Source organism: Sus scrofa, chromosome 17 (genome assembly GCF_054392235.1).
Source record: "Sus scrofa isolate SSC_HxYL_T2T_F1_AM1 chromosome 17, Sscrofa_HxYL_maternal_Yorkshire_Landrace_v2.0, whole genome shotgun sequence".
Lineage (NCBI taxonomy): Eukaryota > Metazoa > Chordata > Mammalia > Artiodactyla > Suidae > Sus > Sus scrofa.
This window is the reverse complement of record NC_139399.1, coordinates 51,782,295-51,808,025: the sequence shown is the minus strand read 5'-3', so window position 1 is coordinate 51,808,025 and position 25,731 is coordinate 51,782,295. Positions and strand designations below refer to the sequence as shown.

At 46.8% G+C, this 25,731-nt stretch overlaps 1 protein-coding gene across 25 annotated transcripts in view; it reads left to right on the top strand.

Annotated features, from left to right (window-relative positions):
- Window positions 1-25,731, top strand: part of CHD6 (chromodomain helicase DNA binding protein 6) — a 216,833-nt gene that overhangs the window by 154,067 nt on the left and 37,035 nt on the right. For all 25 annotated transcript variants that reach the window (XR_014832359.1, XR_014832360.1, XR_014832358.1 and 22 more), the window contains 8 exons: window positions 7,352-7,516; window positions 9,028-9,207; window positions 10,258-10,368; window positions 12,068-12,270; window positions 12,924-13,123; window positions 13,784-13,943; window positions 18,835-18,924; window positions 21,936-22,039. Coding sequence is in view for 21 of the 25 variants with exons in the window: in XM_085003934.1 (XP_084860060.1) it covers window positions 7,352-7,516; window positions 9,028-9,207; window positions 10,258-10,368; window positions 12,068-12,270; window positions 12,924-13,123; window positions 13,784-13,943; window positions 18,835-18,924; window positions 21,936-22,039 (1,213 nt within the window). In the remaining 4 variants the exon portion in view is untranslated. The remainder of the gene's footprint in view (window positions 1-7,351; window positions 7,517-9,027; window positions 9,208-10,257; window positions 10,369-12,067; window positions 12,271-12,923; window positions 13,124-13,783; window positions 13,944-18,834; window positions 18,925-21,935; window positions 22,040-25,731) is intronic.

Sequence of the window (25,731 nt, the reverse complement as noted above, 5' to 3'; positions counted from 1 at the left end):
ACTGTAAAATGAGGACTGTCTTAAATGTGGCAGGACTCATCCTTTTATCCTTCAGGTAAGTCTTCTTGGCAGAGTGTATGTTTTTCTCCTGGGACCATGTATTTTTTATTTATTTATTCATTTATTTTAGGCATATGGAGGTTCCCAGGCTAGGGGCTGAATTGGAGCTGCAGCTGCCGGCCCACACCACAGCCACAGCAACGCCAGATCCAAGCCACATCTACAACCTACACCACAGCTCGGGGCAACGCCAGATCCTTAACCCACTGAGCAAGGCCAGGGATCGGACCTGCATCCTCATGGATGCTGGTCGGGTTCATTAACTGCCGAGCCACAATGGGATTTCCTCCTGGGACCATTTGGCTGCTTGTGACCCCCGCTCACCCCCACCCCCAGCAGAGGTTGGTTTTTCTCACCTAATGGGAAGTCCAGAGATAGGTGTCCCTGGACTAGTGAGGTGGCTTCCCAGTTTCATGAGAGTCTCAGGTTCCTTCTGTCTTTCTGCTCCACTGTCCTCCGTGAGTGTGCTTTACAAATTCTCTTGGCTCCAAGACAGATACATCAGACCCCAGGTGGGAAAAATAAGGAAGGCAGGCGTGATGCTCTTTTCAGGAGAGCAGAGGGCCTCAGGATAGCCCTGGAGCTGCTCGTCCATGTCACTGTTGGGAACTGTATTACCTTGCCAGCCCTGGGAGGCTGGAGATGGTTTCAGTTGAATACATTGCTGCCCTCGTATAAGAATCAGGGTTCTAGTATTGAGAACAAGTGGGGATGTGGATTTCAAGGGGGTGATAAGGTAGTGGTGTCAGCAGCTCTCCGCTATTAGACTTTTACTCTGGACGTTTCTTAAAGTCCCTCTTGTAATTTGCCCTCAACACCAGATAAGCCAAAAGAAGAAAATCAGCGTCGGTACCTAATTGCCACCTACTGTCGCTGCTTTATAGGTTCCACAATCCATGTTACTTACCTTGATCACTTGCTTTGTTTATCAGAACTACCCACTGGATTTTCTTCTAATAATAGAGATGTCCTACCACTAAAGAGAGTAAAAGAAGGTGTGGCAACTAATTATAACAGCCAAAAAATGGAGTTCCTGTCGTGGCTCAGGGGAAACAAATCTGGCTAGTATCATGAGGATGCAGGTTCGATTCTTGGACTCTCCCAGTGGATTAAGGATCCAGTGCTGCCATGAGCTGTGGTGTAGGTCACAGGTGCAGCTTGGATCTGGCATTGCTGTGGCTGTGGTATAGCCTGGGAGCTGAGGCATGCAGCCCTAAAAAAAAAAGAAAAGAAAAAGAAAGAAAAAAGAAAAAGAAAAAAAAATAGCCAAAAACTGAACAACTTGGTTGATAAGAGAGAATGAGCGATATCTCTACATACTGCTGTGGAATCATCTCCTGAATATATTGTTGGGTGGGAAAAATCTGTATAGTATGTTAGCATTTATTTAAAGAGGCTGGATGCCTATGTCTGTCGCTTGTCTCCCCTTCCCCAACCCCGGAAACAAAAGCCTTCATTTAAAACGGTTACTTATTCGGGCAGATGGTGAGGAAACAAGGAAGTAATAGGAGTAGAAGCTAGTTTTTCTGAATATGCCTGTTTGTATTTTTTGACTTTGGAACGATCCTAAATATTTTACACCATTGTAAAACAATATTTTAAAACTTGTTATTCTGAAATCACTTAAAACTTTTTAAAAGTTGAAAAATAGTGCAGAGTTCTAGGATCCTTTGCCCAGTTTCCCTTAATGTTAACACTTTATAGCCATTGTATAATTACGGGAACCAGTATGGTATGGAAACATCGATACAACACTGATCTATAGATCCTGTTCATATTCCTTCAGTTTCCTACAGATGTTGTTTTTCTGGCCTGGGATCCAGTTCAGGGTCTCTCATTTCTCTTAGAAGACTCCTTAGTTTTTTCCAGTCTGTGACAGCTCCTATCTCTCCTTGTCTTTTGTGACCTCGACACCTTTGAAGGGTACTGACCAGCTGTTTTGTAGAATGTTTCTCACTTTGTTTGCCTGATGCTTTTCTCATGACCAGGTTTTATGCATTTGGGTTAAGAATATCAGAGAAGTAATGTTATATCCTTCTCATGGGGTATATGATGTCAGTATGTCTTATTCCTCGTGATGTTAACCTTGATTACTTGGTTGAGGTGGTGTCTGCCAGGTGTCTGCCAGGTTCTTCCTCTATAAGATAACTTTAAACTTTGTCAGTACCTTGGGAGGAGATATTTTGAGGTGCTGTAAGTACCTGTTTCGTATCATACTTTTGCCTATTAGTGTTAGTTAGCATCCATCAGTGGTTCTTGCTACCACAGTGTTCAGCTAGTGGTAATTTTCTATTTCAGTCATTCCTTCTACATTTATGAATTGGAATCCCACTGTAAAGAACAGCTGTCCTTTGTCCCTCATTTATTTATTATCTACGTTAGTATATACTCCTGGATATTTATTTTATTTTATGGGTTATAATCCATTACTCTCATTGTTTACTTTGCTGTTCGGATTTGGTCATTGGAATGCCTTTCAGGTTGGCTCTTCTGTCCCTTTGACATGCTCCCATCAGTTTTGAGCACTTCCTTACACTCTGGCACTATGAGACATTCAGGTTCATGTTCTTTTTTCGACTTCTCCAAGGCTCACTGGTTCCTTTCAGTTGAGAGTGGCATTTAGAAACCAAGGTCTGGCTACTGGGTGTGCCCACTGCTGCTGGAGGATAACTGCCTCTAAACTCCCTGAGCGGACAGAACTCGTAAATATATGTGTGTCCATGTCACACAGTTTCTCGTACTGCATATCTGCGTTTATGCCACATCCCTCCCTCCGTAGTGAGATTTCTGATACCAATTCAACACCACAAGGGTCCTTCTGGCCTTCTCATTTCTTCTGTACATGTACCTCCTTTGTCTGGCTATGAGAAGTCTGGGTCTTGTTATTATAACACAGTATATGTTTTCATTTGTTCAGTCTTAGTACATACATAAAAAAGTTTTAGAATTACTAACCCACATTCTGTGAAAAATAAATTCATCGGTGTATAGAATACTATACTAAAGCATTTTTTAGATCATCAGTCTTAAAGTCCATGATCAAAATGTCATTTTCCAAAGTTACTTGAGTTTAGTTTTTTTCTTTCCCATCCCTTTCATTCTGGTTAAATTAATGTGGGAAAAATCAATCCCTAAAACTCAAAAGCAAAATGAAACAGTTGAATCTAGCTGTATGTGAAATGGACGCATAACCCCAAGAGAGAAATTATTTCAAATATCAGCCGTGTTTAATTTTTTAATATCTTCATTGTGATATAATTTTAGTTTGCAGCTCCAATATACCCTTTATCCAAATTCACCAACTTTGTACACTTTGCCTCATTTACTTTATCATTTTTACCCTTTCTAGCTCTCTCTCCTGTCTGAGTATATATGTATAAATACATACCCACACACACCCCTTTCTCTCTGGGCCATTTGAGAGTAAGTAGTCCCCTAAGTGCTTTAGTGTGTACTTCCTGAGAGCAAGGAATACATATATAACCTAATAATATATACGAGTCCTAATATAACCATGGTTCAGTTCTCAGAATCAAGACATAAGAATTGTATCCAGTCCACGGTCCACATTCAGATTTTGTCATTTCCTTAAACATCCTCAATAGCTCTTAGTCCCCTAGTCCTCAGATGCAAACCAGGATCACCCACTGCATTCAGTTCTCAATCTCTTTGGTCTCCTTTAATGGATCAACCCCTTGATCTTTCTTTTTCTTTCATGACCTTGATGTCTTTGAGAAGTACAGGCTGGTGGTTTTATAGATTGTCGCTTGTTTTGTATTTCCACAAGATTGGGTTCAGGTTTAGTCATTCTGCAAAGTGATGGGTCCTCCTTAATGTATCACATCGAGAAACATGACGTCCATTTGTTGATAATAAGCACTTTGAGCTTAGTTAGTGGTATATGCCAGATTTCTCCACTATGAAGTTGCTGTTTTTCCCTTTGAAATTAATAAGGAAGTTTGGAGAGATACCTTGCGACTTTGTAAATATTCTTTCCCTCATCAGAGTTTCACCCACTGGTTTTAGTTTCCATTAATCATATTTGCCTGGATCAGTCATCACTGAGATGGTTGCAGAGTGGTGATTTTCTAACTCTTTGTTATTTACTTTCTACTATAAGGAAGAGTTTAGTTTCCCCTTTTCTCCCATTAGTTTATTTGTGTTACTATGTACTCATTGGTTCTTCTTTTATTCAGTAGGTTATGTTCCATTACTCTGTTTATTTGGATGTTCAGGTAATTCTGGACCCAGCCAGCGGAAACCTCTTCAAGTTTGAGTTGTTGTTTTGAGGTGTCTCCATCATTCTTTGAGTACTTTCTGATGTTCTGGCACAGTCTTATGCTCATCCTCTACTTTGACTACCCTGGCCTTCGAATTAATCATTTCTCTAACATGTCTTATTCTTTCTTATGGAAAATGGAAATCAGAAACCCAGATCTGAGTGCTGCTCTATGTTCTCTGCTGCTGGCATGCTTTTGCTCCTAAGCCCTCTCAGTGGATATAGCTAGAATACATACACAGGGAATCTCAATATTCATATGTAAAAACATACATTCATATGTGTATGTGTGTATATACACACATGTGTTAACAGAAACGTATAAACATAAATACACACATAGCTATATCTATTTCTGTGTCTGTATGTATGCATGATTATAAACACACCTGTGCCCTAACCACTGATACTTCCAATCCATTCTAACACCGCTGTTAGTCTAGTTTTTCTTCTTTCCATATTTGTAACTTCCTTCTTCAACAGTGAAAACCCTGACTCCTCTTACCTTCAGTGTGTTTATTCATTTGCTCAATCCTGGATTACACAAAAAGTGTTCTAGGAGTTCCTGTGGTGGCTCATCGAAAACAAATCTGACTAGTATCCATGAGGATGCAAGTCCAATCCCTGGCTTCGCTCAGGGGGTTAAGGATCTGGTATTGCCATGAGCTGTGGTGTAGGTCGAAGACACAGCTTGGGTCTGACGTTGCTGTGGCTGTGTAGGCCAGTGGCTTCAGCTCCAATTCTACCCCTAGCCTGGGAACCTCCGTATGCCACGGGTATGGCCCCAAAAAAGACCAAAAAAAAGAAAAAGAAAAAGTGTTTCTGGAACTGCAAATCCTGCCACTGTGAAAAAGAAACCTATCTGTAGGTGTGTATTTAAAACACTAATTTATACATGCTTAGTGGGCTATAACCCTGGGTGAGGACATAAATCTTACATTGTTTTCAATAGTTATGTTTGGGGGGGGATCATAGTGGTACTGTTTTTCTGAGACGATTGTGTATATTGTGGAATCAATCAAATGAGTAATGATATTGGCATGGTTGAGGACTGAACTTTTCAGCATGGTTAAAAAGAGATACAGATGTGTGGTTAATGAAGTTAGAATCCCGTAGTCCCAAGTTTGAATTACAAATATCAGGATGATCTCATCATGTGTTTGGTCTCATATGTGCACATGATCCTGCACACCACACACACAGCAAACACTTCTACTTTTGCCCACTGAATGGGCTTCGGAGCAGTGAGCATGCCTAGAGCACCCAGACCATTGTCTCTAACTGCATTTCCCACTGAAGGAAGCTCTTGGACTCCTTGAAAAAAATGAGCGAGTCCAGGTCTGGGCAGGAAATATACAGTGGGAACGTGAATCAGGTCATACAGAAAGCAAGGGAGCTGTCAAAGACTGCAGGTCTTTGCTATAATGTACAAACCTAAGTACAGGCAGTTCCATATCTTTATCCATGTGTTATATATGAACTAATGCAAACTGACACCTCCAAATATAATGCCAGAGTTTACTGTAGTCTTCTCCTTTTCCATATTCGATTGAATCATGTTAAAAAAAAAACAAAACTCAGCAGCCAAACCGAAGAGGCTCCCTTGGACCATATTTGAACAGTATTAAGAATAATAACAGCAATGTGGGAGTTCCCGCCATGGCGCAGTGGTTAACGAATCCAACTAGGAACCATGAGGTTGCGGGTTTGATCCCTGCCCTTGCTCAGTGATCCTTGCTAAGGATCCGGCGTTGCCGTGAGCTGTGGTGTGGGTCGCGGACACGGCTCGGATCCCGCGTTGCTGTGGCTCTGGCGTAGGCTGGCAGCTGCAGCTCCGATTGGACCCCTAGCCTGGAAACCTCCCGTATGCCACAGGAGCGGCCCAAGAAATGGCAAAAAGACAAAAAAAAAAAAAAGAATAATAACAACAATGTAATAAAAGGTAACACATTTTTTTTTTTCTTTTTTGACTGCGCCCGGCGCATTTGGAAGTTCCCCAGACAGGGAACAGCTGCAGTAATGCAATGCTCATCAATTTGAAAGAAAAACAGCCAGACGTCATGTGCTTTTTTGATGGAAATTTGTACACTACCTATGAAATACACTTGCCAAAAGTAAAATCTTAACCTCAAGGTATAACTCTAATATAGAGGAGATACAGAAAACAAGTGAACCTATTCAGAGATGCACCAAAAAACAGGCGGCAAAATGTAGACTGTGAGAAACCATAGAAAAGATGCTTGGTCTCTTCAACAAATTGGTTGTATTTGAAAAAAGGAGAGATCAAAGGCAGGGAGTACCTGAGGACCACAAGAGACATGAGACATATGAACCAATTATAATGCATCTGCTTTATTTGGATCCTGATGCAAACAAGCAAACTTAGAAATGTACATATGAGACAAGCAAGGGAAATTGGAACACTGACTCAATCGTCCTTAATATTAATTTTTTGAAGTACAGCAATGGTAATATGTTTTACAAGAGTCCTTATAATTAGAAATACATATTGGAATGTGTGAGGAGGAGACAACATGATGCTTAGGGTTTGCTTCATGATAATCTCGGAGGGCAGAGGCATAGCAGAGATGCAGCAAGAGTGACTGGGAGACAAAAGAGACTACTTTTGTCTGTGTGTGAAAATTTTGATAGTACAATGAAAAAACTTAAAAAGTGGTGCTGCTTGCTGTGAGACGTTTCTCCAAAGAGCAGGCCAGCATCCTGGAATGAGTTCCTGCACTGAGACCACAAGCTGGGAAGGGTGGGAGGCCAGGTCCTTCTCATCACTTTATCCCAGCACACAGCAGTCACTCACTAAGTAATAGGCAATGAAATGAGTGTCCTTGAAAGGGCAGCTGGCATTTGGGTGAATTCTATTCCAAAACCAGTGCCATGACTCATAACCGTACGAGCCAGCTACTCACACCACATGCAATGCAGCATTTCCCTGTTCCTTGGGCTGCCGCCATTGTATCTGCTGACATGCCGTGTATGGTCCTCCTTCCTGCCCAGGCCCAGGCCCGATGTCACCGGATAGGCCAGAGTAAAGCCGTGAAGGTGTACCGCCTCATCACTCGGAACTCCTACGAGCGGGAGATGTTTGACAAGGCCAGCCTGAAGCTGGGCCTGGACAAGGCTGTCCTTCAGGACATCAACCGAAAGGGCAGCACCAACGGAGTGAGTACCCAGAACCTGCTCCAGGGCCTGAAGAAGAGTTTATCCCTGCCCAGCCACTCTCATTCTTCACTTTCACGGCTTTTGCTACGTGCAGTCAGACCTCGTATCTTTGGTGGAGAATTCCCTGCAGTAGAGGGTAGCCCAGGTCAGGTCTCTGCATTTTATAGGTGCATAAAGGAAACCTGTAGGAGCAGTGAGGTGGTTGGATTGCCTGACCTGCAGTAACATTTCAGTGACGTTTAGACATTGCCCTTTGGAAATCAGTGGATCTTAATAGTCTTAACTCTATCTGTTGTCACCATGCTTCATCTCATACTCCAGACTTTGAGCTCCCTGAAGATGAGCTATTTTATTTCGCTCAATGCCCCAATAGTGACTGGCATATTAAAGATGTTTGGTGCATAATAGTTGGTAAATAAATGAACGAATAAATTATCAGCTTGAAACATGGCAGTTAATAAAATCTTTTTTCCCCTTCTAGAGGGGATAAAAATTGTTGCTAAGATTCCTAAGTCATATTAGACTATAGGCAAACAAAGCAGAATATCTCTCTCTTCGAAGTGGGTTATCTTTCATCTGGATGTTCTGCATCCTCTTAGCTATGCGTATGTTGCTAAGTATAATACTTCAAGTTACCCGTGCTGGGAGTCACGGAATTCCCGCTTCTGATTGATATAAAGAGAACCAGATTCTTAATTAGAACCAGGAAAGGGTGTTTTGAACTCCCATTTCCTGTTTTCAACAAGCAATTGAGAAGATCACACTTGGCCTGGGAGCATTTCTTTAGTTAAGAAATGACATCATTTCCAATACTAATGTATTTATTTAATAATGAATAAATCATTATTCTTTAGCTTGTTTGGTACATCTAGAGGTTTTTAAAGATAGAGACTCAAACTAAAACATTAAATATATTCTCTTCAGGGTGCATGGTTTTAATGGTTTGTGACATTTGATAATAACCCATATCCTGAGGAACGTTAGGGCCGCTGGGTCATGTGCTGGGTTTTATCCAGAGCTCCCAGTGATTGTCTGCCTGCCCTCCCCAGAGTTCTCGCTCTCTTTTTATTTTATTTTATTTTATTTTTTGCTTTTTAGGGCCCCGCCCACAGCATGTGGAAGTTCCCAGGCTAGGGGTCGAATGGGAGCTACAGCTGCCGACCTACGCCGCAGCCACAGCAACATCAGACCCGAGCCGCGTCTGTGACCTACACCACAGCTCACGGCAGTGCCGGATCCTTAACCCCCTGAGCGAAGCCAGGGATGGAACCTGCATCCTCACGGTTCCTGGTCGGATTCGTTAATCACTGAGCCATGAAGGGAGCTCCCCCAGAGTTCGCTTGAGTGTCTTTATCTGGGTTTTCATTTTCTAAGGCTTGTTGTCCATGTCTTTATTTTTCCGATGTGCAGTTTATGGAGGAACTGTGTAGTGAATCATGAAGGTCAGATTTGAGGCTGTTTTTCTCCTGTGCATTTGCCACTTTGTGAGTAGCCTTTGGTGACCTGTCCAGGTACAGCAGCTTTCAAAAATGGAGGTAGAGGACTTGCTCCGGAAAGGTGCATATGGTGCCTTAATGGACGAGGAAGACGAAGGCTCCAAGTTCTGTGAAGAAGACATAGACCAGATTCTGCAGAGGCGAACACACACCATCACCATCCAGTCTGAAGGCAAAGGATCCACTTTCGCCAAGGTATAGAGCCTTCTCTGCAGAGCCCACGGGGGTGGCTGTGAAAGAATATCCTCTCTTCTTTGACTCTCATTAGCCAGGCTCCTGTTTCTCTACATGCAAAACCTTGAGATTGGCTACATTTCTGTTCCATGTGCACTCTAAAGATTCTTAGAAGGTTCTTAGAAGAGGCCTGAATAATGGATCAGAAATAAACGAAATCACTGCTCCGAATCCTCAGAGCTGATCTTCAGCAGTCAGGTTGGATTCTTGGGTTTGCAGTTTGCCTCCACTGTTGGCACAGACTGACCCCAAACCCTCAAATTGCTGTCTTGGATTCCTTGCCGAGCACTCCTTGATCGGTGTCAGAGAATGAAATTCCAGTGACCACTCCATGCCTCAGTCAAGCAAGCATTTTGTTCATTTCATGAGACGAGATTTTACTCAAGATTCCCAGTTTCTAGTCTAGGTGCCTCTTTCCTCTGCCCACCAGGTCACTGGATTTAGAATTCAGCTTAGCAGCCCCCCGACCAGGTCACTTTTGGGCTTCCCTGGCCATGGGCTCTGTGAGCTTCATGACCTGTCGGATTAAATCACCTGTTTGATGACTTATGGGGGAAGGGAGGCTTTTTCAGGAGGATATTTTGTGCTTTAGAGGTATAGCTCATCTCTGTACACCTCGTACTGCCCAACCCAGGGCCTTCCTCAGAGCGGACACGTGGTAACTGGTGAATTGAGAGGAAAATTATATCCAGAGACGTTTTAAGAATCAGTGCTTTCATGAGCAACTGGACATACGTTACCATTGTCTTCAGGGGTTGTCCTCATGCTTCCAAGTTCAAGTTACAAAAAGTGATCCTGTAGGTTGAAACTGTAATTTCCTCACCCAGCCTTTAAAATAGAATTTTAAAAGAATAGCTTTGAGATTTTCGCTTTCATTTGGAGGCTCCGTTAGGGGTTTTGATTTTGAATACAGGTAGTTCCTATGCCTGAGTCTCTGTATGTGTGAGGTCACACAGGTGTTTAAGTGATTTCTCCTGTGTTCAAGCACAGTTTATTGGTTCTTCTTCACAGGCTAGCTTTGTGGCTTCAGGAAACAGAACGGATATTTCCTTAGATGACCCAAACTTTTGGCAGAAATGGGCTAAAATAGCTGAACTGGACACTGAAGCAAAGAGTGAAAAGGTACAGCATTGAGAATATTTTATTTCACTGAACATTTCATTGATGTCTTTTGGGACCATAATTCCTAGCTCAAATCATCATTTACTCCTGAGCCTTAGTTCTTAAATGAGATGCCATGTATAACCCACTTTAAAGCATGCCGGACTCTTAGATCTTGATAAATGTTAACTGTTATAATTTAAAGTGACCTAATGGGGCATACAATCTGCTGAGTGTCTGGGAGATTCGACAAAGATAATTATAACTGAAACTGACCAAATAGGTCAGGGTCAGCCTTCTGACCGAAGGCAGTATTCCATCCTTGGCATGTGACTGTTTTACCTCTGTTTCAACACTTCCCATGAAAGGAACCTTAACTCGGAGGAATATTAGAGGGGAAAGTATGATGAAGGAAAGTTTGTTGGGTTCACCTCCATTCTTTTAGTATCTTGAATTTTTCTACTTCTGAACACAAGAAAGAGAATGGCCTTGGAATAAAAGCAAATTTGCACCCTGGCTCTGCCACTAATTAGCTGAATGCCTTTGGGCTTGGCCCCTGACCTTACAGAGAGGTTAGAGAGGGCATGTGGATGAAGGGGGTGCTGATGCCCACTTTGCGGAGCTGGTGGTACCATGTGAAAATAGCTGCCCAGCCCGTTGTGAGGCACCCCTTCCCTCCTTCTCTGACCCTGTCACCTCCCTTCGGGCTGTGCATATCCTTTCTCCATCTTGAGTGAGCATTGACCTCTCATGGGCCCATAGACCCCGAAGGCAGTCGCTGAGTACATCTGTCTGATTCAGTCCCCAGCATCCAGTCTTCACCCTTCTCTAGAGTTGCCAGAGGATGCTTAATCCACCCTCTTTTCTCCTAATAGAAGGATTCTGCAGTCCCTTTAGTAACCCGTGTCTACTGTTTTACAGTGTCGCAATCAGAAAGTTACTCTGTGCAGGACAGTAGGCTGGAGGGGGAAGAAAAACCTCTTGCCCTGTAGACAGTACGAGGCAGTCAGAGCATGTAAGGGGGTGGGAGTGGGGTCAGGTGATCAGAGCAGGGGTGACACTAGACATTTATCTGGGCTGCATAGGGGAGTATTCTTAGCTGAGCTTTGGGTCTAAGAGGTAGGGGAAGGGGCGAGAAGCATGAAATGATGGAGTCCAGGAAGTGATGGTTGTAGCCGGGGAGCCCCCAGCATGGGTGAGTTTCCAGAGCCAGAGAGATCTTTTCCAGAAAAGACAAAAGGTTAGTGGTGCCATAGGAGACAGAACATGAAGCAGCAGTAATTTGTGTTCATCTTCAGAAAGTCGCTGAGCAGATGGAATTCTCCGACTCTGCTGTCTCCAGAGCACAGGCTGCCTGGCATGCTGGGCAGAACAGCTGGGCTGCGAGAACTCCAGTCTTTCTTGGCAAGAACCGGCTGCCCCTTGGGGCTCTGGGACATCTTGCCTGCCCAGGCCCCTGTTAGGAAGACTGCAGAACCAGCAGGTGGGGGCAGCCAGCACTGGGGGTGGGGGAGCACACCAACTCCAGCAGGTCCTGGAGAACCCCCCTCTGCCTGCTGTGGACACAGCAGGTATGCAGGGAAGGGCCTCTCCTGCTGGAGGATGAGACAGGGGTGAGCTTCCCAAATGCCTCCTGAGGAAGGGCAGCAGGGTGGCCTGTGCGTTGTAATCAGGGGAAAGACCAGGGGCTTTCTCCCCCAGCAGTCTTCTTTGTTTCTAGGAAAGCTTGGTGATCGACCGTCCACGCGTGAGGAAGCAGACCAAACACTATAACTCTTTTGAGGAGGATGAACTCATGGAGTTTTCAGAGTTGGACAGTGACTCTGATGAGAGGCCCACAAGGTCCAGGCGCCTCAATGACAAAACCAGGCGCTACCTCCGGGCTGAGTGCTTCCGGGTGGAGAAGAACCTGCTCATCTTTGGGTGGGTGTTGGCTTTGCCGCTTCGTTCTTGTTGTCACTGTTTTCCCCACTGGTTTGCTGTCCCTGAGACTGGTCCGGTGTGTTCTCCTTTCACTTCGGGTTTGGGCTGATGGAGGGTCTGCTAGGGGAAGAGAGAACTGTGCTTTCTTCCTGTCCCCCCCGCCCCGACCACAGTCCCTACACTCTGCTGCCATGCTGTAGCCGTGCCATGATTTTCTCAGATGCTTGTCACAGCAAATCTCTGTTACTAATTTGCTGCCTGGTACTGATTTCCTGCCTTTTCCCCCCAAGGACATAGAAGGAATCAGCGCAACAGATGTTACCATTAAGGCATGATTCGTGCAGGGCCCTGGCTCTGGTTGAAGTAGGTTTAGCTTCTGGGAGCTCACCATTGCTTTCCAATACTGCAGCTGGACTGTGTTTTAATTCCAGATTTACTCCTTGCTCCAAATATTTTCTTCCTTTCCTTCTTAACATTCTAGTGGCCGTGTGAAAGTCTCAGTGTCCAATGTCCAGATCACCCTAGTCCTCCAGGGTCTTTCGGGACAAAGCCCTTGGGGGACGGGAAGCACTCTCAGTTCCTGCTTGTCCTGCGGGGTTGAGGGCACGCCTGGCCCTTCCTCCCGCTGATGCCCTCCTGTATCCCCCTCTCAGCTGGGGCCGGTGGAAGGATATCCTGACTCATGGGCGATTCAAGTGGCATCTGAATGAGAAGGACATGGAGATGATTTGCCGAGCCCTGCTGGTGTACTGTGTCAAGCACTACAAGGGGGATGAGAAGATCAAGAGTTTCATTTGGGAATTGATCACACCTACTAAAGACGGGCAGGCCCAGACGCTGCAGAACCACTCAGGTGAGGGCTGGCAGGCCTGTTCCTGAGGAGCGCAAAGCCCTCAGACCTCGTTCCGTCTTCCCGTGTTGATCCATGTTGCTGTGCTTTGGGGACTTCTTTCTCAGGTCAGAATGTGACCTGTGGGAAACGATGAGGGTTCTCGCCTTTCTCCTTCAGAATCGTCCCGCGTTACCTGAGTTGGTTTAAGTGCAGTTGGGCCCTCTTGAAGTTCCCCACATGCCAGTCCTGCTACTGACCTGGGTGTCACAGGGCTCCTCCTCTGATTTGGGGGCTCAGACGATGTGCTCTGTGGCTTGCCTTTTGCATCTCCATGTCCTGTGCATTTTCTTGTGCTGCTGTGCTCTGTGCTAGGCCACAGCTCACCTTCATGTCTCAGATGGAGTGCTCCTTTCTCCCCACTAGGGTGTGAGTTCCCCAGGGCATAGGCACTCATACAGCCTTCTCGATCCTGTGGGGTGCTTGGTAGATTTTTACTGCCTGCCGATTGGTCCTGGGATTTCAGGTGTGACTCCAGCATCACTGGGGGGGTTGCTGAGGAGTGGGGCCCATCATCCTGAGCCCCGATGCGCAGCCAGGCTGCCCCTTTGCCACCCTAGCCCAGCTCGGTTCTGATCCCGTGGTTAAGCCACATTGACTCACCTACCTGCCCTTCTGCCTCAGGGTTGTCCGCCCCAGTCCCCCGAGGGAGGAAGGGGAAGAAAACCAAGAACCAGCTGCTGCTCCCAGAGTTGAAGAACGCAGACTGGCTGGCCACCTGTAACCCCGAGGTGGTCCTGCATGACGATGGCTATAAGAAGCACCTCAAACAGCACTGCAACAAGTGAGTGTGCCCATCATTCCTGGTGGCAGCGCTTTCTGGGACCCCCCAAGGGGGGGGTGGGGGTGGCTGTGGGAAGCCACTTGATGCCCCTGTACCACCCTGCAGGGTCTGGAGAGGCAGGCTGTGTGCTCTCAGCTGGGTCAGGATTCATTGCGTTGAAGCCTATCTCCTTTCCCAATCTCTCTTGTCCTCCAGCAGTTTGTACAGGATCTTCTGACCTCATAGTCAAAATCCACTGAGGACACTAGTGATTTGACTGCCGGCTCTCCTTTTCCTTCCTTCCTTCCTCTAACCCTGAGGGCACATTAGCAAGAGCATAAGGTTGGCCTTGGTGGCCACTACTCTCAGCTTTGATATTCATGGCCTCTCGATGTTTGGTGGACATGCATTTGAGATAGTATTCTTTATATCCCAAGGCTGGCTGGGGTGGATGGGGCCAAGACAAAGGAAAAAGTGATAGAAAGTGAAACTGTTCTTGTGAAGGTTAATTTTGGGGAGTTAGGGTACCTAGCCTCAAAACAACCACAAGTTTGCACATGGATATTGCATCACTATACAATGTATCAGTTAGAAATAAAAGTCCCTTGGAAACCATCTAACCCAGCTTCCTAGGCCATGTAAGAGTTACACCTCCCCAGCATTCCTGATAGGCAATGAGAAGGCCTCCGCTTGGAGTTCCCCACTGGCTCAGCAGGTTAAAGGATCCAGTGTTGTCAATTGCTATGGCTCAGGTTGCTGCTGTGGTGTGGGTTTGATCTCTGGCCCAGAAACTTCCACATGCTGTGGGTGTGGCAAAAAAAAAAAAAAAAAAAAGGCATTTGCTTGCATATCTTTGGTTATAAAGAATTTGTCATGCTACAAATTAAGATTTTTTTTTATGTCTTCCTCCCCAGTACCAACCTAATAGTTCTATAGTTGTGGTTTTTCCTTTTTCCTTTACAGATAAAGCCAGATTCTTTCACTTCATCCTTCCAAATATTGAGGCTAGGTCTCATGCTCAAGACTGTAATAAAAACTTCCTCATACAAAGTATAAGGTCCTTGGGGACAGTAGAGTTCAAGCTGAGACTTAAAGGGCACTTACCATTGGAGTTCCCGTCGTGGCGCAGTCGTTAACAAATCTGACCAGGAACCATGAGGCTGCGGGTTCAATCCCTGGCCTTGCTCAGTGGGTTAACGATCCGGCATTGCTGTGAGCTGTGGTGTAGGTCGCAGACACGGCTCGGATCCTGCGTTGCTGTGGCTCTGGCGTAGGCTGGTGGCTACAGCTCCGATTCGACCCCTAGTTTGGGAACCTCCATATGCCGAGGGAGGAAAGGAAAAAAAAAGCTCTTACCGTTGACAGTAGAACCTGGCTGGAGCAGGGCCAATAGCATGTTCACTGTGACAGAATCCAAGCCCCTGTGTGAGAGCAGAAAGAGGAGTCTGGCTAGGTACAAGGGCTTGTTCATGGCAGACGAGGTACACAGGTGCACTGAGAATTCTGTTGCTAGTGCTAGTTGCCATATTTCTTGAACAAGTGAGATGTGAGGAAAAGTGAAATGGGGTGGGACGGGGGGAGTTAATCTGGTAACAGCTCGCAAGATTGAGTAAGCGTTTACCTGGACCTGAGTAGCCAAGTTCTGCCGTAATAAGTATTAATCATGATGACCTGGCTTAGGGTGCTGTCGAATTTCAGGGAAAGGGTTAAATAAGAGAAAATAAGAGACACTGTGATTAAAGGAAAATCCATCATGTGTGATAAGGAGTCAAGAGCAGTTAACTCCATGGTCATAAACCTCCAAGGCTGGGAGAATGGCGGAGCCTGTGGCCATGACAGAATCAAAAACATTGTATTCACTAAACATTGAACAGCTAGATGGAGGAGGAGTTTCACCTAATTAAGTTACAGCAGCATTTGGCTGTGGCATCCCCAGCTGCAGATGTGGGTCTGAAGCCCTAGAAATAGGCTGAGCTGGAAAGGTTGATAGAGAACTTCCCTTGACACCTGCACAGATGATCACAGATGGTGAGCAGAACCGCTTGTGACCTTTGAGGAGTTCCTTAACATTTTTAACCACAGCCAAGACTTTCCTGAGTGCAAGCCCCATCCAGGGAATCAAGGAATAATGCAGTAGAGCACCTCTCCGGGGTCAAAGGAGCTGACTTGTTTATTATCCTGAGCCTAGTGGAGACCACTGTCCTCTTTAGTTCTCGCTCAGAAGGACCTGGAGACTCAGAGCCAACAGGGCTCTGGCAGCCCCTCCCATGCAGCGTGCGAGATCCCTGGGCAGTATCCTGACAGGGGGCACCCCAGCCTCGGCTTGAGCCTTCTTCCTAGGGATGACTAGCCTGTCATTTCTCAGCAAGGCTCATTTATTTACCAGGTGATCCTAATTAATTGTCCTTCTGTATATTGAATCTAAAATCTGCTTCCTGGAAACTTCCACCTTTTGATCTTGGGACCTGGTTCTGTCCTGAGATACAGTGGAGAACCAGCAGAATTTCTTCAGTATAACTGGACTGTGAGCTTCTAGAATTGTGAGCCCTGTTAATTAGCAAATTTAGCTGCCCCAATATCACATGAGGATCAGGACGGGCTCTGGAGTTAGGATTGTCTAGACTTAAATCCTGGTCTCCTTACTTACCTGCAGGTAATTTTTTTTTTTTTTTTTTTTTTTTTTTTTTTTTATGAGCAGTGAACATTTCTTTCTCATAGTTTTGGAGATGGGAAGGCCAGGGTCGTGGCACTGGGAGAGTTGATATCTGGGGAGGACTCTGCCTCCTTGTAAATGGTGTCTTCTTGACATCACCTCGCCTGTTACAAGGCTGAATTATTTTTAAAATGAGGATATTAATAGTTCCTACTTAGCATTGTTATGAGGAGCAAATACATTGTTAAGTGAGCTTATACATGCTGGCACATAAGTACGCAAAGCATTTAAAAAGCAGCTGTTTCTGGAGTTCCCATTGTGGCACAGCGGCAACAAATCCAACCTAGTATCCATGAGGACAAGGGTTTGATCCCTGGCCTTGCTCAGTTGGTTAAGGATCCATCGTTGCTGTGAGCTGTGGTATAGGTCGCAGACATGGCTCGGACCCCGTGCTGCTGTGGCTGTGATGTAGGCCGGCAGCTGTAGCTCCATTTCAACCCCTAGCCTGGTAACCTCTGTATGCCACATGGGTGGCCCTAAAAAGTCAAAAAAGTGGGGGGGGGCATTTGCTTCAAATCTAAACTCTAAGGAGTCATGGGCAGTCAAATACCAGGGGGCCTTCTGGGGAGAAGTTCTGCTTCCTGATCTGGAGACTGGGTACTGGGTGTATATGTTCAGCATGTGGAAATTAATCCAGCATACATGTAGGCAAAGTGTGCTTTCTGCAAGTATATGTCATATCAAGAAAATGATTTTTAGAAAAAGAAGATGAAAGAAAAAGTAACACTGCCACTCAAAATATTACTAGGTTTTGTTTGGCTAAAGTTAAGGGTGTTACAGACCAGCTCCAGCTCTCCTTCCCTGTGAGCTCAGATGCCACCTGGGTTGTTGTCTCAGTCTGGGAGGACGAGACTCTAAGAGGAGCTGTCCATTGGTCCTCATTTGTTTGCTTCTCACTTAGGAAACAAGTAAATACCATGGGCTTTCAGTTCTCTTCTCTTGTACTATGGATATTGCCGAATATCAACACATTGACTTCTCTTTCGAGAAATAGAAACAGCACTATCTTACATCTTCTGGAAACCTTCTTCTGATTGAGATAAGATATAAGCAGGGAGGAATCCTGTACCTAAGATACTGTTTTTCTAGTTCTTACTAAGAGGCTATCAGCTACTGCCAGCCAGGTAGAAGGATCAGCTACCATTGCAAATTCTTAGAGTTCTCATTCTCTGAGCCTTGAAAGAACATCTCGAATATGAGTATGAGATGAGGAATGGTATGCCACACAAGTAAGGGCACTTTCTGATTTTTTTTTTCCCCCCAGGGCCGTTCCTGTGGCATATGGAAGTTCCTAGACTAGGAGCCTAATTGGAGCTGAAGCTGCCAGCCTACATCACAACCACAACAATGCAGGATGTGAGCTGTGCCTGCGACCTACACCACAGCTCATAGCAATGCCAGTTCCTTAACCCACTGAGCGGGGCCAGGGATTGAACCTGCTTCCTCATGGATACCAGTTGGGTTCATTCCTACTGAGCCGCAACAGGAGCTCTGGTTCTTTCCTATCTAAAAGTTCTAGCTTTTGTATTGCCGCCTACAACTGGAGCCCACAGTGGTACTTTCTAGCCAGGGCTGAGAAATGATGCTTTTTCAGAGGCCTCCACCCTTCATTATTGACACCTGTCATACATGTGTTAAAAAATATTTTGTCAGGAGTTTCCATGGTTGCCCACCAAATACTTAATTGGCTCCTGTCAGACATGTTGAGGTTTTCCCGTGGAGCCTGAGTGTGGAATCACAGTGACCTGAGCACCTCAGGAGAGAAGATGTGATCACTCCCCAGCAGTACGGCCGTGAAAAATACCTTTCAGTATGCCCGTAACCATGAACAAGTCAAACTCTGCAAACAGCACCATTCAGCAGACTTCACTCATAAGCAAACTAGGAAGCCTCTCGGAAGGCAGCTGGGTCTGAGAGGGGGTTTTTGTGGCCATGTTGAACGGGGTGAGTACAAGTACTTTTTTAAGGACCGGGAGTAATGCTGTTTCTGCTGCCGCCCCTCTCAGGGTGACCTTCACAGAGGCCTGATGAGATGATACATTTTCTTGTGCGAAATGGGAATAATCACAAGAATACCTGGGGTTTGGTTTTTCCAGTGCTTCCCCCGATGTTACTTCATTGCCATGATGACATGCAGTGCCCAGAATCCCCCAGCTCGCGGGCTCTAATGAGTTTCATTTCTGTGTTCATCTTTCATAGGGTACTTTTGCGAGTCCGGATGCTTTACTACCTAAAAGCTGAAATACTGGGGGAAGCAGCTGATAAAGCATTTGAAGGAACTCCCGCCAGGTAAAACACATCAACCTTGGCTCCCAGTGTTAAAGAATTGCCACGAAGTGCCTGTTGATGGCATTGGACAAACCTGCCTGTTTCCAGAAGCCAGTGTTCCCTCCCGCCCAGGATCAGTTACTGGCCGAGCAGGCAGGTGGAGTAAGGATGGCTCAGCCAGGTCATCTACAGGTGAAGTAAAGGAGAAAACAGTTGCTTCAAAACACAGCTCTTATGGGAGTTCCCGTCATGGCTCAGCAGTTAGCGAACCCAACTAGCATCCATGAGGATGCAGGTTCAATCCCTAGCCTTCATCAGTGGGTTAAGAATCCAGTGTTGCCATAAGCTGTGGTGTAGGCACAGACTCGGCTTGGACCCCGCATTGCCGTGGCCCTGGTGTAGGCTGGCAGCTGCAGCTCCGATTGGACCTCTAGCCTGGGAACCTCCATATGCCGCAGGTGTGGCCCTAAAAAGACAAAAAAAAAAAAAAAAAACCACACACACACACACAGCTCTTAGGAGTTCCCACGGCGGCACAACGGGATCAGTGGCGTTTTTGGAGCTCTGGGACGCAGATTTGATCCCTGGCCCAGCCCAGTGGGTTATAGGAGCCTGTGTTGCTGCAGCTGTGGCTTAGACAAATGGGGCTCAGATCTGATCCCTGGCCCTGGAGCTCCATATGCTGCAGGGCGGCCAAAAAAGAAAAAGAGGGGAAAAAAAAAAAAACACCACAGCTCTTAATGAGGTTCTTGGTTGGTTCCCCAAACCCCATAGCTTTGTAAAATTGCTTTTGAAGTGGTCAATTCTCGGAGTTGCTGTCTTGGCACAGCGGAAAAGAATCCAACTAGGAACCATGAGGTTGTGGGATCGATCCCTAGCCTTGCTCAGTGGGTTAAGGATCCAGTGTTGCTGAGAGTTGTGGTGTAGATCTCAGACACGGCTCAGATCTGGCATTGCTGTAGCTTCGAGTGGACCCCTAGCCTGGGAACCTCCATATGCCACAGGTGCAGCCCTAAAAAGCAAAAAAAACAAAACAAAACAAAATGGTCATTTCTCTACCTTAACTAATCATTGTAGGGTGGATATTAATGACTTTGATACGCTTGACCCAGTAGTTGCAGAATGAAAGCTTTACTTAGAACCGCACTCTTGGCCTTCAGTCCTCTTCTACCTTTGAGTGGTTCTTTTTTATTTGCCTGTTGTATTACTAATACCTCGTCACCTGTTTGATGTGTTGTGCCTTAGTTTTGTAAGTGGCTATTTCCAAAGCTCTAGAATCCTGTGGGAATATCCCAAGATTTGAGGGAATGAGGCTGCCAAGCCCCCAGTTACCGCCTGATTGAGTTGTCAGGATCACAGTTTACCCGAGTGAGCTCCCCAGGCAGCCTTCTGCCCCTTCCCCACATCAGCAGTTTGCTCCCCCCCTATACAGCGCTGGTCGTTCCCAGAGGACGCCGGGAGTGTTAGTGTTTGAACTTTGCTTTGAGATTTCCTGGGGCTGCGGTTTCTTGCTCTCTCTTTCCGTTGGGCAGTGCTAATGGCTTTCGTGGTCACAGGAGCACTAAAGGAGAGAGGTGAAGGGCAGCCGCAGTCCTTGCTTTGGGGCATTTTGTAATCAGGACCAGTCATCACAGTGACTGTCGCTACCTGATATGCTTTTGGTAGTTACTGTGGGCATTTCTGGTAGGAGTGGGGGAGGTTGAGTGTTTTGGTAAAAAGGTTCGGATTGTGAGTCATAAACGCAGCAGAATTCAAGCTGATCATTTGTATCAGCTGGTACCTGGCAGAAGTAATCTACCTGAATCTACTTATTCCCCCCGCCATGCGCTTCCTTAGATAGGGAGACATGGAAGTTAGTAGAAAACGTGGAGAATAAGTCCATTGCCCTCCCTCATCCCTCCTGTCCTCTGCCTGCCTCAGTCTTAGCTCTCACCCATCCTGATCAGGTTAAAGGCCTTATTGTGGAGAAATTTCCACGAGGAATGAATAACGGTTCATCTCCAAAAAAGTTGGTCTGCCCAGGGCATCATGTGGGCGGAGCAGTGGGCCCTTCAAGTCTAGCCAGATAGGGAGCACTGCCTGGGGAGGTGGGACCAGGGAACCCATCCCACAGAGAGAGCCAGGGCTGGCAAGGGGCAGTCAGCCTGTGCTCCAAAAAGAAGAGCCCGATGGAAGAAGAGACTTGAGATGTTGCAGAGGAGCCACCCAGGAAGCTGGGAGGTGGGAGAGGGGAGCCATCCAGGTGGATGTTCTGCCCCAGACCTCAGAGCCTTCAAAGGGTAAGGACCATGTTTAAATAAAGCCAGTAAGCTATGGCCCCATGAGAGCTCTCGGAACATGGACAGAAACTCAGAGAGGGGCTGACGGCAGGGCCGTGATTCCCTGCATGTCTGCTTCCTAGGGTGAGCTGTCTTTATCCCTTTGTCCAGGAGAAGTGCAATTTATGGTCAGTTTGACCCAGCAGACCATTAGCAGACCATTGTCAGGAAGTCCCTCCTGTTGGCCTTTTATGCTCCGAAAGGCTCTCTTTGTGTTCTTGAGACCAGCTTCTTCTCAAATGGTGTTTGAGATCTCCACGTGTTGACCCAGGACGATTCAGGCACCCTTCAGTACTAATTCAGTCTCTCAGGGGATGTGCTGCCTTTACATAACCCGTATGATTGTAGGCTTTTGCTGCAGCTGTCGGCTGAAGGGACATAGTAGAACCACCCTCCACATGTAGATGCCACGGCTCCACCCAGACTGACGGGCAGCAGGTCCTCCAAGAGGTGCTTTCCAGCTTCTGCTTCACTTAGTCTTAGTGGAGCCCGGACATCAAGTATATCTGCTGAAATAGCTCCCTCTGCGCACCTGCTGCAAAGCCCTGGTTAAGAGGCCTTAGCCCCCAGCTACCTGAGTCCTCCCATATGGTGTCACTGCAGCCTCTACATGTGCAACTAGATGTGGCTTAAGACCAGGTTCAGGCCAGTAGCTCTTGGGTTGTTTTCCTTCCGTGTTGAAGGAACTCTGAGTCCGTGCCCTTTCTTCCACAGGGAGCTGGAAGTGCCTCTGCCCGACATTGACTATGTGGAGATCCCAGCAGATTGGTGGGATGCGGAGGCCGATAAGTCACTTCTGATTGGCGTGTTCAAACACGGTGAGTGTGTCATGAATGTTTTCTCTCTGCTGAGAAACTCCATAGGCCTGTTGCTCATCTCTCTTAGAAAGTGGAGCTTCATGTCTGTCCTCTCAGAGATTTGGCCAGATAATGTGTGAGTCGTGAAAATACAGCCAGTGAAAGGGTGGCCACAAAGGGTTTGTTTGGTGTGTATCTTCCTCACTAGCCTGTCATACCTGGGATCTCCCTGCTCTCGCTCACGTCTGTAGTCCCAGCATCTGGCCTGGTGCCTGTCATGTGGTAGGCCCCAGGCCAAGAAATTGAGTGAAGGCATAAACAAATGGGGAAAATGTTGGTTTTAGCATTTCACATGTATGCAGAATTCTAAGGTCATTCTAGCTGATCTGCATATTCCTAGCGTGTATCTTTTGCTATGTTAGTATAAAAATTTAAGAATAGAAGATGGCATAGACATTTAAAAAAAAAAAAAAGGTAACCTGGAGAGTAAAGGGGACTGAGGGAGGGGTTTTTTTGTTTGTTTGTTTGTTTTGTCTTTTGTCTTTTTAGGGCCTCACTTGAGGCATATGGAAGTTCCCAGGCTAGAGGTCTAATTGGAGCTACAGCTGCCAGCCTATGCCACAGCCACAGCCATGCAAGATCTGAGCTGCATCTGTGACCTACACCACAGCTCACAGCAACACCGGATTGATCCTTAACTCACTGAGTGAGGCCAGGGATTGAACCCACAACTTCATGGTTCCTAGTCGGATTTGTTTCCACTGCGCCACGATGAGAACTCCCGAGAGAGGTTTTTGAGTAGCTTGGAAAAACTGAAATAAATGCCCTGTTTTTTTCACTTCTGGCCCTGTTTTAAACACCCGCCCTTGCATTCAGCCAGCTGTTGAAATGAATAGTGGCAGCCAGATAACGGTCACTGTAGAGTACCTGACACACACCTTCCCTGCCAGGGGAATTAGCCACAATTTTGAACCAGAGAGCAGGGTTTAAAGTGGGGAGCATTAGGAGCTCCTGTCGTGGCTCAGTGGTTAACTTACCCGACTAAGATCCATGAGGTTGTGTGTTCGATCCCTGGCCTCACTCAGTGAGTTAAGGATTGATTCGGTGTTTCTGTGAGCTGTGGTGTAGGTGGCAGATGTGGCTCGGATCTGGCATTGCTGTGGCTGTGGCTGTGGCTGTGGCCAGCAGCTATAGCTCCAGTTTGACCCCTAGCCTGGGAACCTCCATGTGCTGAGGGTGCGGCCCTTAAAAAAAAAAAAAAAGACAAATAAATAAATAAAGTGGGGAGAATGAGGTGTACCTGGCTTTCACTGTCAGCTCTGCTACTTACTAAAATGTGACCTTGGGCAAGTCATAAACTTCTCTGACCCATTTCCTTGCCTGTACACTGGGGAGACCATCCAGACAACCTTCCTGGGGGGGTTGTTTGAAGATTAAATGAGACAGTGTGTGTGGGCAGCTTAGTGCATAATGGGTGCTTGGTGCTGGTCCACTGTCACTTAGAAGGTTCACTTTGGAACATATTCCCTGTGGGTAGAATTCTTCAGCATTTGCAAGCCAGCCAGCTGTATTTACATAACAGCCATGCCTGTCCCTATTTTAATGAGGAACCCCTTCAAAGCATAGCTTCTGGTGTTAGAAATGCAAACTTTGGGAGGCCTGGTGCTGTTGAGAGCCCTTTGTCAAATCACTGGGGTTGGGAGAGTCAGATCAAGATGGCAGAGTGGGAGGTTCCCCCTCATGGCTCAGTGGTCAACGAATCTGACTAGCGTCCATGAGGACGCAGGTTCAATCCCTGTCCTTACTCAGTAAGTTAAGGATCCAGCATTGCTGTGAGCTGTAGTGTAGGTTGCAGACGAGGCTCAGATCTTGCGTTGTTATGGCTGTGGCGTAGGCCAGCAGTTGCAGCTCTGATTCCACCCCTAGCCTGGGGACCTCCATATGCCATGGGTGTGGCCCTAAAAAAACAAAACAAAACAAAACAAAACAAAAAACGATGGCAGATTGGGACAGTCCTGATAAGAAGAACCTGATAGAAGAGGAACCATCCCCGGCAGCTGGGAGGAGGGAGAAGGGAGCCATCCAGGTGAATGAATTATGGCAACAGTGTTAAACCACTTAGCTGAACTTGAAAGAAATAAAGGAAAATCCCCAGATGAGAGGTCACTTCAAGCCAGAGCTGAAAGCTCAGGGGCTGCTATGACAGCAAACCAGGGGAACTAGGTTTTTAATAATCTCACAGAAATGGGAGACATGGCCTCGTGCCCCCATGACCACACAGAAATGGGAAGCAGGCCCCTTTGGGAAAGGAGGGCAAGAGAAGGCCCCTTGGCCCAGGCAAGCAGAGCTGGAAGAACATACCTCCGGGAGATGAAGAAGGGGAGCCATGAGGGAGAAGGTGAGATGAAGGCAGAATGAGGTGGACCCCTAAGGGAGAAGACGAGACACCACCAAGATGGTCTCTGCAGCCCAGACAAACCAAACCAAAACCTGGGAGGCAAAGGCAGTATCGTACAAAACCTTTAAGGCCAGAGCATAATTTGGGATGAAGAGGGTCATTACTCAGTGATGGTAGGTGTCACTCACCATCAGTCCTGAGTGTAGCCTCAGAGGGTGCTCAGGAGGACAGGCCCAGAGGCCCAAGCCCCCTTCTGTCCCGTGACAGGCAGGCTAACACGGGCTCCATGCCTGCTGGTGCTGGGATCCCTCCTCACGGTTTAGGCTAGTGGGAGTAATCGATGCATCTCTCTTAGTCTCACATCAGAAGTGGTAGAGGGTCAGTCACATGAGGTCTGAGCTGACTTCCAAACCTAAAACTCTGCTGTTCTGTAGCAGTTGGGGGGGCAGGGGGAGGTATAAGTTGATAATTTCTGAGCACCCCTGTGAGACCCTAAGCTCATACATCACCCATTCCATTCAGACCCTCCCTGATCTCCAGTTGAGGTGAGCTCAGATATTCAGAGTCAGGGCTGAGGGGCAGGTGCCAGTAGAGTGCCGTGTGCAGTGCCTGGAGTGCCTGGTCGTCGTGTATGATGAGCTGAGAGGGCACACTCTGAAGATGGGGGAAACCCGGCCTCTGTGCCCTGTGCTGGGTGAGCTGTGTTAAGCCACACATGCAGACTAGTGCACTTTTGGATTGGACCAGACCCTTGTGGTGGGAACAGGAATACTGGAGTCAAACCTGGGTAGGTTGGACAGATGCCTGTGGTTGGCTTTATGGGCCCATCCTCCTTGGTGTCTCGCAGAGTCCAAATCAGATCCTTCTCCTGGCTGGGTGCTCCCATCAGATAGTCCATGGGCCCAGGCTTAGCCCTGTCCTCATCCGGGTAACACACCTGATGCCCCATGTAACAGCCCTCGCCACAGGATAAGCAAACCCACAAGGCCTATCTTACCAGGTGATAAACTCCCAGACACCCAGCAGCCGGTGGAGATGTGGCATTTTCAGAGAGCCAGACCGTCTGGTTTCAAGCCTCCATCAGGGGCTGTCTCTGCCTTGTCCCCGTGCCCTGGAGGCATAAGTAAGAGCTGTCATGATGCAGCCATACTCTTTGTTAAGAAACACACAACTCTTCATTGTCCAAGGTTTTGTGGATCTTTTAGTCCAGCCCATACGCAGCCTGCTAACCACCCTGTTTAGATCAGGGGGCTTTAGCCTGCTCCAGTTAATTCCAGTTCCAGTTAGTTCCAGCTCTGAGCTGACTGCCCGGGGA